The sequence below is a fragment of the Ciconia boyciana genome, chromosome 6 (genome assembly GCF_034638445.1).
Source record: "Ciconia boyciana chromosome 6, ASM3463844v1, whole genome shotgun sequence".
Classification (NCBI taxonomy): domain Eukaryota; kingdom Metazoa; phylum Chordata; class Aves; order Ciconiiformes; family Ciconiidae; genus Ciconia; species Ciconia boyciana.
The window spans coordinates 10,934,800-10,950,872 of NC_132939.1; the positions used below are offsets into that span (position 1 = coordinate 10,934,800).

The following is a 16,073-nucleotide window of genomic DNA, read 5'->3' on the forward strand; positions in this document are numbered from 1 at the left end:
TCCAAACTGGAACCTGATATTTGGACTGTGTCATTTCTGCCTGTTGTAGCATCATCAGTAATACATATTTTTCAAATATATCCCAAGTGGCAGTTTTGCTGCTGATGTACAAAGCAGAGTGGAATTCATACTGGCAATGCAAGATTATCACTGAAAAAAATGAGGGACTCAATTCTGATTTCTCTTATGTGATTAAACGGGGAATGACATAACTCCGTAGAGTTATGCCTCTCTGCAAAATTGTCAAGAAAAGTATCAGCCTCTTCATTCTAAAGAATATGGAAAAGGAATAGATAAAAGAACAAAACTTTTCACTTGCATAGCTATATACAAGTATTTCAACATACTTGGAGCATATAAAGTATATTTGATTTTTTAATAATAATAGTATTATCGGAAGAACATGGTGCTTTTCACCCAATTATCCAAGAGATGGGTACCTATATGATGATGATGCAGGGCAACTAAGGCTGACCAAAGTTCTTAGACTTGCCTATGAAGTAACAGTAAGTTGCTCACAAAATTAGTATAAGAACTAAATTCTTCATTTGCATTCCTTGTTCTAACCCATTTCACACAAAAAAAATATTTTTCAAAACCACTTCTCTGATGTCTTTCTTCAACTTTTTTTCTACACTAAATTTCTTTGGAATTAACAGAAATTACTTGAAATACAGATTTATACATGTATTAATTTCTATCTTTGTAGACAAAATGACTTCTATAAAAAATCTGGCCAGGACTGCAATCATTTTATATGCCTTATGCTTTTTTACAAACTCTGATGGAAGACCAATGATGTAAGTACATTCTTATACACTTCTGAAGTTTGGAGGATGATTTTAGCTGTTCTTGAGAACATGGTTGATTTGTCTGTATGTAAGTTTATGTGTATGCGAGTCCTTCTGTCCCTGCTTTTGAACTGTTTGGCCAAATTCTGTCCTCTAGATACAGCTGTAGAGATCTCAGATACTGTGAGTTCTTACACATTTTTTGAAAATAGGCAGATGAGTAGAGGGAGAAAAATCATATAAGTGTTCTTTTAGGAGTATCATTGGGTAAGCTGCATCTCTTATTAGATGCTTGGGGGGGGATCTACACAGGACAGCATCTTTTTTACTGTGCAAGAATCTAGCTGGAGCTTACACTTAGAGACTAATATCAATCAGCATTGAGACACAAATCCACAGGAAATCATGCTTCCTTAGCTCTAGCATTCACAGAAAACTACCACTGAATAAATGCCATAGTTTTATTAATCAGTTACCTATTGTCATGTAAGTCCTAAGCTCATCTACAACAGCTAAAATAAATGATAAATATATAGTCAAACAATATTGTCACAAAACTGGACTACCTCCCATTTTTGATGCCTTCTCACTAATATATCCATTACCAATAACAAATCACCATCCACCCTCCTTCTCTTCTCCAGATGTCATTCTATCCCTTACAAATTAGAAAGGTAGGGTCTATGGCTCTGTATTGCGATACCTCACAAAAGTTCCCAAACCTGGGGTTTTGAGTGAAGATCTAGAATGCAAGAAGGGCCACTACGAGTCTCTTTCTTTGCTTTTCTTTCACGTAGGAAAAGATCAGTGAGTGAGATGCAATTAATGCATAATCTTGGAGAGCATCGACACACTGTGGAGAGACAGGACTGGCTTCAGATGAAACTGCAGGATGTGCACAGTGCCCTTGAGGATGCTAGAACCCAGAGGCCTCGAAACAAGGATGATATTGTCCTGGGTGAGATAAGAAGTCGGAGGCTGCTCCCTGAGCATTTGCGGGCAGCAATGCAGAAGAAATCCATCGATCTGGACAAAGCTTACATGGATGTACTCTTTAAAACAAAGCCATAATGAAAAAAGCCAGAGCATTATGTCTGTCCAAGTAAGCACATGTCTGTATATCATTGATCAAGTAGGGCATTTTATTATTATTTATTCAAGCTGCAATAAGGATTAAAGGCTCCATTCAAGATTGTAGCCCCATTGAGTTAGACATTTCACAACCAAATAATAAAATGTATTTACAGTCCACCCATGACCATTGCTGCTAATTTCTGGGTATCTTTTAAATGGCTAATGTATCTTATAAATTTCCATCATAAAAAGAAAAAGAAGCCCAAAACAGTAAGAAAGGTGAAAAATCATTTAAGACCAGTTCTACTACTCTTACATGGACAGCATTTGTATGTAATCACTAGGCCTACTTGTACTGTTAACCAACAATGAATAAATGCAGTAGAACCTGTCTCCAGAATAGGGCACCATTTTGCCTAGCATTAAATTTTGTTTAACTTTGTACTAATGAAAATATGTAAACTTAAATCCACATTTATTTTCAGAAGAAGGCCTAAAATCAGATGAACATTAATTACATAGCAAAAGCTGCATGATAATAATTTAGGATTAAAGAGTGCAAACATAAAAAATTGAAGTAGGAAGGCAAAGCTTAAGATTAAAGTACAATGGGATAAAATTAAAACAAATTCTGTACTAAGTAGAAGAATGAAATTTTGCAAAATACTGAAATGAAGGGAAGGTTTGATTACCTTCCCCTCCTCCAAAAGACGATAACCTATAATTAACTGCAGAAACAGTGGGAGCAGAGATGGTAGCATGTATCTAAGCATGGCCCTAACTATAGAACTAGGAAATTATTCTATACCAGACAATTACAATTGAAACAAAAATCTTGCAATATATTTTTTTTGTCCCTCATTTTCTCTGTAAACTATTTATCTCTGAATTTCTGTATGTTGTTAGGCCTCGTGTAAGTATTTTTTGTTTGTGAGACCAGTGGCTCTCATAAATAAAATTACTTATTTTCATAGACAATTTTTTGTAGCATTGGGATCTCAGTTTGCCAAATCCCCAAAATGAGAACCATTAACATGCAGAAGCCAACCTGGGAGAGGAACCATTAGCTGTAATACATTCAAACTCTAAGCAGGACTCAAAAACAATCGGACACGAATATGGATGGGAAAAAATCAGTTATGATAACAATAATTTTAAAAAGCAGCAAATACAAAAATTTTTTAAATGGTATATGCACATATGTGCTTAGGACCCTCAATCATTTCTGACTAATAAGAACGTTTTCTCAGTAGGAATAATGGTGGTTGCCTCCAAATTTGCCATTGCCAGAGCTCAAACTTAGATGAATTGTTGCTCTAAGCCAAAGTGTCTGTATGTATGTTCCCATATCACTTCTTATTTGTTTGTTTGATGTCTAGCATGCCTTGGGGAACGTAGTAAAAAACTCATAAATCAATCACAAATATAAATGCAATCTGCTGGAGGCTAGAAAGGTACTTGTAACTAGTGAACTGTAGTTCATAATCTTGGCTATACTTTTAGTAATGTAAAGGCCCTGATGCTACAAGCAGATGGTATGCCTGTGCACATCAGTGCGCCCCACACACAGGCAAGGGTTCCATACCACTTGTCTATTTGTAGAATCGAGGCCTTAAGGTGCACTTTCTATTTATTCTTTTATCAGACATCTGTGCTAACTTAAAGAAATAAAATTGCATTTTTGTACCTATGTCTCACTTATGTATTACCAAATAAAGTGGACCAAAAGCTCTTGGACATTATTTTAAAGCATAATAACTGACTGACCTGTAACTATTCTGATACAATTTAGCATTTGGGGCAAGATTATTAAGCCATTTTATTTTATTACAGCAATATAAATACAAAAATAACGATGAAAGCAATTTTTATTTTTCCTTTTGTCTTTCCTGCACACAAAATCATATTGATGGTTAAGCAAAAGGTATTTACCTAGCACAAACCTATTTATATCCCCTTACAAGAATGACACACATGCAGAAACTATATAATCTTCAAGTGACAAATTAATAAACTGTTTCATTTTTATATAAAAAATAATTCTATTATCTAAACAACTTGTTCTTCTTAATCTTCAGCTATCCAAGTAGATGAAAGATGCTTACATAAATATTTAAATTTTCTGTACACTTCCAAAAATACTTGTTGCTTACAAAGGGCTCCAGGGTCAGAGACAGATGATGCACCACTGAACATTGCTTAGCTAGAAATATGGCCACAGACAAACTATGCTCAGCACTGTCTCATTTATGGCTAAAATCATGTTTGCTTTGCCCACATACAGTATGATTTTTCAGAAGGACTAAAGACAGCACAGTGGCAGATGAATTAGTGCCAGGTAATGCCCATTAGAAAAAAGATGTAAGTTGAATGAAATTACTTACTAATGGTAATTATCTAGAAAACAGATTTGTTATGGCTTTTCAGCTTAAACCTCTGATGAGTGTAGCAGCAGTCAAAACAGAAAAATGCTTAGAGTGGGGCAGGGGATGTTATCAAAAATATTTTAATACCATGATATGTTGCAAAGATTCATCCTTACCTGGACTAACACATGCAATTTTGGTCATCTCTCTTTCACAGATTAAGGGGACTAGAAAGAGGATGGTAAGAAATAACGGGGCCAGTGAAACATTTATATATGATAATAAATGGTAACAACAGCAGTCAGAAAAGAAATAAATAACAAGAGGCATGATAAAGATATGATGAATGAACAGTACAGAGGGATAAATGATATTGCCTACCTATCTTTCTAAGAGAACAAGGAAAGAGAGGCGAAGAATTGAGCTTGCACATGGCTGAATATGGAGCTTTTAGCTAGTATGAGCCAAAATCTCATCTCCAGACAACATCACTGAAGGAGACAGTAGCTTGACTCTTGGGTATGGTCAAGTTCTTTTCCCACGCATGCACTGCAACATGCCTTACGTCTACGCCAGGTTGTGTACTTGCATGCAAACAATGTAAACACTAAGTGAGCCTGCACTTCACAACAGACTCAGACATGCATGTGACTGCCAGAGGAGACTTCCTATGTCCCCAGTTATAGTGAGATAAAGTTAGAAAAGTATTAGGTCTGCATCCCTTCACACCCACAGGATCAGCCTTCCAAAGATGGGGCATCTCTAGAAGGCCTCTTTCCTCCCTGAAGAATGTGGTTTCTTTGCACATACTTCCTTTCAAGGCAGAAAACCTTGCTTTATGATCTGACAAGGGCTTTCTGCTAAGACCTGTGTCCTTGAAGACCTATCCTGTGCAGATGGGTATCTATTGTACACACCTGTTTTTTATAAAATTCTCAGTGAAAAGAAATATAATCATGTCTCTCACTCATGACTCATTGAAACAAGAAGCACTAATATCAATATCTGTCCTCAGGGGAAGTAAAACAGTAGCATGTGAAAAAAAAAACAAACCCATGAAAAATGAACAAAGCCAAAATCACAAGAACTCTAATAAAAACTAGATAAATTGTAAGATCTGTAGGTAAAATCTACTGCTGGTGATTTAACTGCTAGTGATTTGGCTTTCTTAGCTGCTTCTAACTTTGGCTGCTGTAAAAAATGCTGTTTAATATTGCTCAGCTCACTGTTAAATCACTGTTAAAGCATGTAACATCTGACTCCTCGCCTAGTTAGCACATTCTAACAGCTTTTGTGGGGGCTGCTTGGCCATCATTGTTCTGCTGGTGGATTTCTAGAACTGTGTGGTTTATCTCTGTGGTTATTGTTAAAGGATGGAAAACAGAATTCATTTAACAGATTCATGTTTCGTGGTATATTGTAGCAAAGCTTGTCTCTTTTATGGGGCATTTCAATATAGCGAAGACACAAATCCTTGCTCTCTTGCCCCTCCTTTCCCTCCTCTCCCAATGAGCATAATGTGTACAACTTGCCTATCTCATATTCCCTGCCTGAAGCAGTCACATCTGCTAATGCATCAGGCAAGTCCAGAGGTGTACACTCACCAAACCTTTAGATTAATACTTCGGTGTCCCTGAAAGTGGAGGCTGCTCTGTAAGACATACAAGAAGCACACGAGAGGCATTGGCTGTAGAGTTCCAGTCTCTGGAATCTGATAGCAAATTTGTCAACTTCCTCCACCAGAGATTAAATCAGAACCCCTGCTCAAGGTGAATATACTCATCAGTAGGCTATCGATTCACGTTCCCTCTTACCTGCATGTTTTCCCTGGGAGGTCTGGTCCAACAGTGGCTTAGAATAGCATTTTATGTGACTCTGAGAAGACCCAATACATGGTGGTTGATCTTCACAGTGGGGCTGCCCCAAAATATCCACTGTACAACCAAACTGGCTTCCCACAGTGCAGAAAGAAGAACAGATAAACATCTGTTCTTCGGCAGAGATTCGCTCCTTCTCTTCCTCCTCCCAAACTCTCCACTAATTCCAATTTGCTTCAATATACTTATTGTCTAGAGTTCTACAGTCTTTTCACCTGATATGGAAGTCAAGTTCTGCCTGTATTTAATAATGACGCTATAGAGAATATCTCAGAAAAGAGACAAAGGTTGTCTTTAGATCTGGATACAGTTGGGGCTTGGTATCGTTTTATTCTCCCCCCATGAGGAGTGCAAAGGGTTTAAGTGTCATCTTAACAACTCTGACACTTCAGTACACTGACGTTGCCAACAATGAGGGACATGATAGTTCTGCCTGGGTATTATGGAATGAAAGCCACATCCACTAACTATATTCCTAAATAGACCGCAGATTACACAGACTATATAACCAATAGGGCTGTACAAACCTAAAAATTACAATTCTAATTTAAATCAGGAATCAGTTTTAGGATGAAAGTTGTGATAGCAAAGATGTCAGCTTGTCTAGCTAAACTGTATTATATCCATCTTTGGCTTTTTCTTCTACGCCAGGCAGGGATAGACGGATGATGGTGCCAGAGTACCACGGGGCTAGACGAGAGGCCTGGCTGCTGGGTACGTGCTGCCATGTACAACCGGTAATGGTTGTTCCTCAGAACACCTGTGTGTAAACACTGACAAGGGCTCCAGCGGAAAGGCAGCTGCCCAGTCCTCATCCCCTCAGTGTAGCTCTCTAGGGGAAAGCTTTGCTCATCTGCCTCATCTTTCTCAATTACCTTTCCGCGGCGGGCAGGCGGCAGGCGAGGAGCAGCTCTTCCCGCCGGCGGGCGGCGCTCGCTCTCCAGCACCGCCTCTCAGCCCTCAGACCGGCAGCCTCCACCCTCGGCGGAGGCTCCGCCTGTTTGGCCGCACACCCTGCGGCGGCGCCCGGCGGGATCGCCATCTGGCCCCCAGCCGCTGCCCGCGGCGCGACGCGGCCCCCCGGCGCGGCAGCGGCCCCCAGGCAGCCCCGGGCTCGGCCCGCCGCCGGACGGCGGCACCGTAGCAACCGCCGCCTCTCCGCGCCGGCCCGCCCCTAGCAACGGCGTCGCCTCGCGCCCCGCCTCGCCCCGCCCCCTGCTCCGCAAGTCTCGTGAGATCTCGGCGCCGCCACCTCCTCCTCCTCTGCGTGCTGGGCGACTCTCGCGAGAGGTGGCGGCGGCGGTTGCCGGGCCTGGGTGCAGCGGCCGGTGGCGGCGGGAGACGGTGGCTCGGTCGTGGCGCCGCGCGGGTGAGTGGCGGGCGGAGGCGCCGCGACGCGACGCGGAGGGGTGACTTGAGGGCTCGGCCCGGTCGGGCTGCGCGGAACGCCGCTCGGCGGAGGCTGTGTGCCGGGGCTGCGTGCCGGGGCTGCCGGGCCGCTCCCCCGCGGCCAGGGGCGATGCCGCTGCGGCGCAGCCGGCGGAAGGTGAGGGCGGCGGCGTGTCCGTCCGCCCCGGCTCTCGGTCGCGGCTCCTGGGCTGTCCTCCCTCAGGGCTTGCGGGAAGCCGGCCCGTCCGTGGGTCTGCCGTGCTGCCGGCCCGGGCGAGTGCCCCTGCCCCTGCGAGGGACCGGAGCGGCGCGGCGCTGTAGTCGCCCACCGGCGTTTCGGAGTACTTCGGCCGGCCTCGTGAGGCATGACATCTGTCCGCGGGCCTTGCTTCGGGTTTCCCTGTCGCCCGAGACAGATCGTGTGCTGAAGCTTTTACACTTCAAAAGCATCGTAGAAAGAGAACCTTCGTCAGGTCACTGTGCCTTGATAACTCTGTTACGTGTGGTGTCACGAGTAGGCTGAACACTACTTAAATGACTAGTTTTAGTCGTGTAATGATTATTGGTAAAACCTGCAACTGCTATGAGGGCTGTTCAGAAACAGTATTGTTGCTTAGGACTGCCTGACAGCTGTCATATAATTCCTGAGCATACTTACTTTGCATAATCCCAGAGCATCGATTTACCTACTCAAATGATTTTGTAATGAGCTCAATATCTTTATAAAACTTTTTTCCATATAACCATATTTTATTTGCAGAAAATTGTTTGTATGATAAATCTGTCATAGTACAATTATGTGTTGCAGTTGCCTATCATTACTTTTTTTTCTTTAAATTCACTTTTGTTTCTAGCTATTGCTTCTGCGTCTTTTTCCTTTTTATATCTGATCCCATCAAATGTGTCACTTTAGAACTCTTTTCTTTCAGAATTTGGATCCAGCTCCATCATAGACTTTTCCAGGCTTGTTTCTGTCACTTCTCTGGCTTCTTTGTCCAAAGTAGTGGTTGAGTATTGTATCTTTTTGTTCTTTATTGTTGGCTGCCTCTTACAAATTTGAGTACATGCTTAAAACCTGGCTTCTTGGTAGCCTTTTGACTGTCATCTTCTGTTGTCCTTATTTTTATTTGCCTTTTTTCTTTGTGAATCATCTTCAGTGATTCATTTAAAGAGTCCTTATCTCTGTTGTTGCCTCATCTTTGGTCACCTTTCCTTGGAAGACCCTCTCTTTCTGTCTTCAATTTGCCATTGAATTAGATGATCCAGAAATACAATTCAAATTATCAACTTAACACTATTCACAGTTCATAACCTGATAGTTCACGTTCATTTTCTTTCATGTGAACTAAAAATCTGTCTCTGCATCATCTTGTGTAGCTTACTTTGAATTCATATAACTTTAACTATACAGTACAGTAAAAAGGAACTGGCTGATCTTTTTTTTTTAACCATTTCTCTGTAGTTAAGGAAAACTGTTGCACTGTATTTGTTTTGCAGGTCTGTCAGTGTGGATTGGTCTTTCACTAGGTCTTTTTCTTGCAAAACATCACAGAGAATTTTTTTTTTCTATTAAGACACACAAGTCTCCTGCCAAAAGCCTTTGCATATTACCTCTCAGTTTGTCCCATTTCTGTTGCAAAAACTCTTAGTCCTGCCTGTGGTCATCATTGGTGCCTACTGATGATGCGGTTTGAGACTGAGACTGTTCTTAGGAGCTTTTTCAGCACATGTTTGTATTTGTGCTTTGGCCCAGTATGTTAATGCCAGGGAAACTGGGGGTTAAGAAAGACAGCAAGTTAAAGCAGCTCTCTTATCACACATTAAATTCCTTCTTGAAGCCCAGTTTTCCTATTAGGTGCCATTGCATTTGAAAATGGTGAACAGCTGATGTGTGGATGACACTGCTTATTAAATTAGCCACAAATGTCATCACTGTTGGTTTTTCTGTCACTTTGTTATAAACTGTATGCTTTTGTAGATTGTACGCTTGAGGCTGGGGCTCTTTTGTCCTGTATGCATACACAAAAATCAAAATCTCATTATGTGCTAATTTATTTCAGCACAGCTTTCCCTTAGCAGTGTTGCTGAAATCTTGGCCCAGTGCTGTTGCTTATCAATGAAAGTATGTATCTCTTTGAAATATGTATAAAATTAAAAGCTAATTTAGAATTCATTTAAAATGTGCAAAATTATTCAGGATTTTCCTGCTCACTGAGATGTATTGTTACTGCTGGATACAACCATGCGTATAGACCTTGCTTGTTTCTTCAAGAAATCTACCTGATAGTCTGTTTCATGCTATGCATCTTGTCACTGATGCTGAGTGTTATGAAGCCGTGTGTCTGTCTGCTTTCTGTTTTATATTGGTGAGCCACAGGGGATGGGGCTAGTAGTAGCAGCAAGAGGTTAGGTTCTGCTCCTTTTTCCTGCAGTAATAACCACGATTCTGCTTTTGTGTGGGAGAAGTTGCTCAATCTACTGAGTTTTTTACAGGTAGACCAAGGCTGATTTTACATGATGAATCCTAATACAGAGGGGGAGTTGGGCATCATCTGCCTCTCTGCTTTTTAGGCTTCCAGTATCAATAGGTGTTTTATCGTCATGTTCCTTTTAGGAATTACAGAGTTAAAGCTTGCAAGATAGTCACTGGATATCTGTTGCTCATGGTGCTATAGAACTAGGAATATCATCAGCTTCATGTGACTGCTCAATTTTTTCTTTTCTTTCTTTTTTTTTTTCCTTCTTACTTATTAAGAGAAGCTTCAATCCCGGCCTACTGTGTTAATGTTGAGACTGTATTGCAAAGGATGTTTCTTAGGTATGCTTTAATCAGTGTCAGTTTGATAACATTTCAATGATGATAATTTATAAAGCTACTTTATGTGGCTGAATTGTGGCTGACATCTGCACTAGTTTGCAAGAAACTCACTTGGCAGGTATGGATTTCCATGATATATGGTGTTTGCGTTATGAGCATGTGTACTTTGAACTGTATTTCTTAATTAGGATGTAATGTCACTGTGCTTGCATTCTCAGTAAATCTTACTTGTAAGTTAGCCTTTGTTGTTGCTGCTTTTGTGCTTTGATGACTAGAGGCAGTGAACAGCAGACTGTCACCCCTTACAGAAAGTCTAAATAATCTGAGTCTTGGAGTTTCTCTGTCACAACTAATGCAGGTTTTGTCCTAGTTGGTTGCTTGTCTATTGGATCTTTCAGGTTATCCTAGTTCACCTTTACAGTGTATTTCACTGATGGAGCAGGTTAGAGCAGATGAGCTTCTGAAACCTGTCCTACTTCAGGAAATGCTTCTGACCAAGGCTTAAAGCTGAGTAGCTGCCTGAAGTATTATGTGTTAGTTATCTGAATGTTGTCTTCTGTACTGACAGCTGGAGCAATCAGTTCTTTGTTCCACCTGTTGAGCTGGTGTCCAGAAGATGACATCGTGGGCCTCTGCCTCAAAACTTCAGGCTATTTTAATCAACTTTTTTAGTAAGACTCCAGAACTTTGCAGCCTTACAAGTATTCTCAATAAATATGGTGTGGCTGGCTGGCTTGAAACATACTGATATTGGTTGAGATTAGCTTTACTTCTTTCCTGAAAGATTTCCAAAGAACGCTTTTTTCTCCCCACCTGCAGTACCTTGAAGAGTGCAAGTCCTGCATCTCACAAAAGTATATGTCCACTTCTGTCCAGCATCTGATGTTGTCTAAATCTTGCTTAATCTTTTGCATGTTTTGTGCGTTGTATTTTGTCATGGCACAGAACTGAATATGATTTAAGTGTTATTTAACATAATCTGTTCTACAGCTGTCACAAGTTAGTGTATGATACATCCTTTCATGAGCTCTTCAAGTAGTGGTGTAAACACATTAATTACTGTATTTTGCAATGCCTGGGGTGGCTCTACCACATGGGCTATTAGCTTCCCAAACCCAATGGGTGTCTGTCTTTACAATTCCCTTGTACTTCAGTAGCCTACAACTTTGATGAGTTAGTGATGATTCTGGCTTCAAGTTGGTGTTAGCAAATCTGAAGTGTTCTAGCTGTCTGTGTTGAAAGCTTTGGAAATTAAAGTCTGCTTCCTGATTTCCTATTTTACACGATTATTCCATGTGCTAATTCTCTGGAGCATTGCCTTTCTGCACGGGGGTAAGAAATCATTCTTTACACCTGTAGCATTGCTTATTAGCTAATTAGAATGGCAATCAGTTTGGCCACTGTGAGAGTGTTTTGTGATCTACAAAGGATATTTGGATTTTATTTTTTTCTTTATTTCATGTGCTCCTGGTGCCTTTTCGCCTTTACCAACTTTTCACAAGCAGTTCCTTGATTTCATGGGAGGCATTGGATAGCATTTGGGGCCACGTACTCTTGCGAAACATACTCTTTTCTATTGCAGAAAAAAGTGGATTTGCCGAAGTCTTTAAAAATTAATCAGGAGGACTAGTTAGTTACCTTACAAAATTTATACAGCATTTGCTAATTGAAAATTTCTATTTTCAATAGAGAAAAGCGTAAAAAAAATATTCCGTATTCATGGTCTTACAGGTTTGTTAAAACCTAAAATAAAATTGATAAATACATTTGTTTATAATCCACACAAAAGTGCTATCAACAATGGTCAAGAAGAAAAAAAATTACAGCAAATTGTTTCTTAGAGAAGTGTTATTTGTTAAGATCCTGCTGAGTGGAGGATGGAGGGAAGACTGTTTCTTGTTCACAAGTTCATAGTGTGACATACTTGGAACTATATTAGAAGTTTCACAAGATGTGGCTTTGGACACTTTCAGATTGTTTATCTTCTTTTCATAACTGTGCTCTAGTTCTGAGTTGTGTGCCCGTCTGGTACTCAGTCAGTGACACTGCTGGGGTTCCTCATATGCTTTAACCTGGGAAAAGGGAGTACTGTTGTTCACGAGGAGCAGTCCCATTTGTTTGTTTCTGTCCTTCTGTGTCATCTATTGTTTGTAATGGCTTAAGCATGTAGCTGCATAGCAAAGCAGATTGAGGAACTGATCCTACTCAAAACAGTTTTTTTTCTTTGAAGTTTGTGTGAACCTATACCCTCCTGTTGAATCTGGCACTTTCATTGAATGAAAGATGGGGAGAAGGCAGAAAGTGTGAGACAATTTAAGAAAGTTACTTTAAATTGTCCTTTCAGCTGCAGTTCTCATAAAAACAGCCACTTTTATATGTCTTTCCAGTGCTTCAGTGAAATGATTAAGAACTAGCTGCTGGATGACAACCTGTTTCTGATAAGGCACCTGCTTTGGTCCATACCTGAGAGAGTGAGGTGTTTATAAGTCTCTTAGATGGTTTTAAAGGGAAGAGAGAATTTGTGGAAACAAGCAAAAGCTTGAGAAGAAATGCGTGGTGCTAAATGAGCCTATCACTGTGGTGCTTCAGCAAATATGGGAGTCGAAGCAGCACCCTGTGGTAATCAGTAGCTGGGAGTGATTGCAGAACAGGAGCTGTGGTGTTCTGCTGGGAGGTTGCTGGTCTTTGCTTTTTGTTCTAAACCGTGTTGCCATGAGTAGTAAGACTCCCTGTGTATCTTGCTTGAGTGACTCAATCTAATGAACACAATTTGTTTCAATTCAGGACAAAAGGTGTCTATTTTTGTATTGCTTGTGTATGAAAATGGTACATCATATTGCACCCGAGTTCTGAATGACTGCTGCTGAAGTAACTTGCGACTGGATTTAGAAACCAGCCTTCCTTCCCCTTGTCTCCTTAATAATACTTTTTCTATTCTGAAATAGGTTGCAGGTTTCTACTTGTTAAGCCTCTAAACACACCTGATAAATGTGTGTAAATCCTATAACCTTCTATGTTTGTGTAGCATTGTCGCACATTGACCGTGCTTTGATAACCTACATTTCCAGGTAATACACAATGAAATGCTTATTGGGGCTTTTTGCTGCTTTTTTGCGTGAGAAAGTTGAGTATTTCCTGTAATTTTAAATAAAATGTTTTTTCCTTTCTTGAATCTATACAGACACCTGGCCATACGAGTCTTCCAATCAAAGTGTGTTTAATTGTAGAAACGGTAACAGGAAAAAAACCCCAGCCCTGTGGTAGAGATTGTATGCTTGGTATAAAATCTGTTTTCTTTGTTAGAACTGAACATGAAATAAAAACTCATATGCAACTAACATTTTCAAGAAGCTTGTTCTCTACCAGTACCCTGTAATAAAAAATATTGGGTCTAAATTTAGCTAAGAGAATCTAAATTTGTCAGAAGAGCTTTTCTGTTTTCCATGACTAGAGGGACTTGTTATTTGAGAAGCTACCTTGTTTTAAAGAAGTCTCAATTTCTTTGGGACTCTCTTCCAAAAAGGATAAGTTTCATTGAATATAATAGAAATGTAATAAAAGAGGAGAGGGGGGAAAGGAGATAAGATGTTTCTAAAATATTTAGCTTAAAATTTTAGAGTGACATAGTAGGCTTATCTTTCCATTACTTAGTAGGCTTATCTATCTGTCATTCGATTCCCCCCTGCCCCAGATGCTGTACAATCATCAGCTGTTCACTTGTGGCTACTTTTTTGTTTTTGTAACCAGGTCATTCTGAACTATACAACCCTCCTGACACAAGTGTTACTTATAGGTATGACTTGAACACCAGACATTTAAGAGTGGCTATGTTTATTGACAGTCACAAGGTTGTCTTATCTATGAGTGAATTTTGGTGGGATTTGAACATACTATTGGATCCCAGTCAAGGAAGGGTAGGCTTATAATGTCTATTTTTCTATTAAATTTTTGTGACTTTTCTGCAAAAGTCAGCGAAACTGGACTACATTGAGTGTTTCTAAGGTTTGCTGTTGATTCCATTTTGGAGTAAGGACTCAGATATAACTATTTGTTAATCTTAATTCTGTTTTGCTCTTGGGCAGCCATTCAAATTGTAAAACTGTTGGTCTCTCTCCTACAGTTGGGATTTTTCTTTGGATTAACTTTATACATTTGAAAGAAAATTATGATGTGTTCGCCTTGTGTTTTATAACCGGTGTCCAAATGGAAAACTCATAGTGAAATTAATTGTGGCAAAATTGAAATTGTCTGCCAACATTTATAGAACTATATTTCTTAAAACAAAATAATCTTTTTAGTGCAGGTATCAGCAAAATGTGTAGAATATTATTGTAATGCAATTTAGAATTTGTGCTTCAGTATATCCTATTTTCTCTAACCTTTATTTAAAAACACAAAACCTAACGACAGTACATTCTGCATGTCTAATTTTTTTTTCTGTGTGGCATTATTTAAAGGTAAACACTGCTTTCTTAATGTAGGTTGTGAGTGCTGCATGTGTGCTTTTCAGAGCAGTAGTGTGAGGAAGCTGGCAGTGGAATGGCAGGACGGCCTCATCCTTATGACAGTAACTCCAGTGATCCAGAGAATTGGGATCGGAAATTGCATAATAGACCTCGTAAACTTTGTAAACATTCAAGGTAGGTGCTATGTACCATCTATTGCATCTCAAAAACTACAATAAAAGTCCACTCTAAAGGCTACTGTATCTGGTTGTGGCAAGTCCTGTCATAAATTTTGTAGTAGTTCTTATAAGGAATGCTGCTTAATTCTTTTAAAAGATATTTTCTAATTTAACTGATTTGTCAGCTTCCCTAATCTGTGCTTAGATTTGTTTTGCCGTGGGTGGGATTTCCTTTCTCTTTAAAAAAAAAAAAACCAACCAACCAAATAAACAAACAAAAAACCCAACACTAAATGCCTTGTGTGCATATCAAGGCACCAGTTGAGTGACTAAATATGTGAATTTTTTGGGGGTGCTTACTAGCAGTTACTTCCTGTTCACGACTTTTTAGTTGTTGGTACTCTCTGTTAAGTAGCATACTTAATTATGTGCAGCTTCTTCATGGTGATAACTAATAGTTGCTTGCATGCAAGTACCACGCTCTATAGCACTTTCTTTGTAAAGCTGTGTGTCAGATCTTGCTTTCACCTGCATCCCTCACTGTAAGAATGTTTTTTTAAATTGTTCTTGATCTGGGGACATCATGAAGTTAATTAGTGTTTTTCCAGCATACAGTGTTCAAAAATGAACGAAGCAAAGCAGTTAGTCACCTAGCAAATGTATGTGAAGAAGCATGCTGCTGGAAATAAATATATAAGCATCCAAATAAGTCTGTATCTTCCAAGTACTTTGCCCTTTTAGAAGTGCTAAATATAACTAAAACATCTCTGTTAGCTAGCTAAAATTGTTAGTGATTTAAGCTTTCCCACTTGCAGGGTGATAGGAAAAGAGCTAAGGAGCACATTCAATAACAGCAACTTAATTCACGTTTTTATTGCATAGATTCAGATAAACTGGACTCAAGTGTTGCCCAAAGTATTCTATGGGCAATTAATATTGTGGGTTATTTTCCCGTCATTAAATCTTGGATAATTGTGAGACATCCAAAAGGGCAGGAAAAAAGAATGCACCGATAATTAAAAGGCTCACAAGGAGACCCACATAATTATAGGCCTGTCTGTGATGTGAATAATGGAGCGGTTAATACAGAACCGAAGAGGGTGGCTGCTGCCGCTGGTCAGTATAGGCTTATGA

The 16,073-nt window shown here is 39.8% G+C and overlaps 2 protein-coding genes across 4 annotated transcripts in view; both read left to right on the forward strand.

Moving 5' to 3' along the window:
* Window positions 1-705: 705 nt before the first annotated feature.
* Window positions 706-1,862, forward strand: PTH (parathyroid hormone). Its single transcript, XM_072866048.1, has 2 exons — window positions 706-800; window positions 1,589-1,862. Exons 1-2 carry the CDS (start codon window positions 715-717, stop codon window positions 1,860-1,862), a joined length of 360 nt encoding a protein of 119 aa, XP_072722149.1. The 5' UTR covers window positions 706-714.
* A 5,473-nt stretch (window positions 1,863-7,335) lies between these two features.
* The window catches only part of BTBD10 (BTB domain containing 10), a 30,961-nt gene continuing 22,223 nt past the window's right edge, over window positions 7,336-16,073 (forward strand). Inside the window, exons 1-2 of one of the 3 annotated variants that reach the window (XM_072864013.1) lie at window positions 7,345-7,477; window positions 14,826-14,955. In XM_072864013.1, the coding sequence (XP_072720114.1) occupies window positions 14,855-14,955 (101 nt within the window). In that variant the 5' untranslated portion in view covers window positions 7,345-7,477; window positions 14,826-14,854. Of the gene's footprint in view, window positions 7,478-14,796; window positions 14,956-16,073 lie in introns of all 3 variants that reach the window. The other 2 variants (XM_072864012.1, XM_072864014.1) reach the window with 2 other exon arrangements.

Excerpts from the sequence above, each read along its gene's own strand:
- PTH (XM_072866048.1), top strand. The coding sequence starts at position 715 with ATGACTTCTATAAAAAATCTGGCCAGGACTGCAATCATTTTATATGCC. Across the intron at positions 801-1,588 it reads TCTGATGGAAGACCAATGAT|GAAAAGATCAGTGAGTGAGA; the intron begins GTAAGTACATTC and ends TCTTTCACGTAG.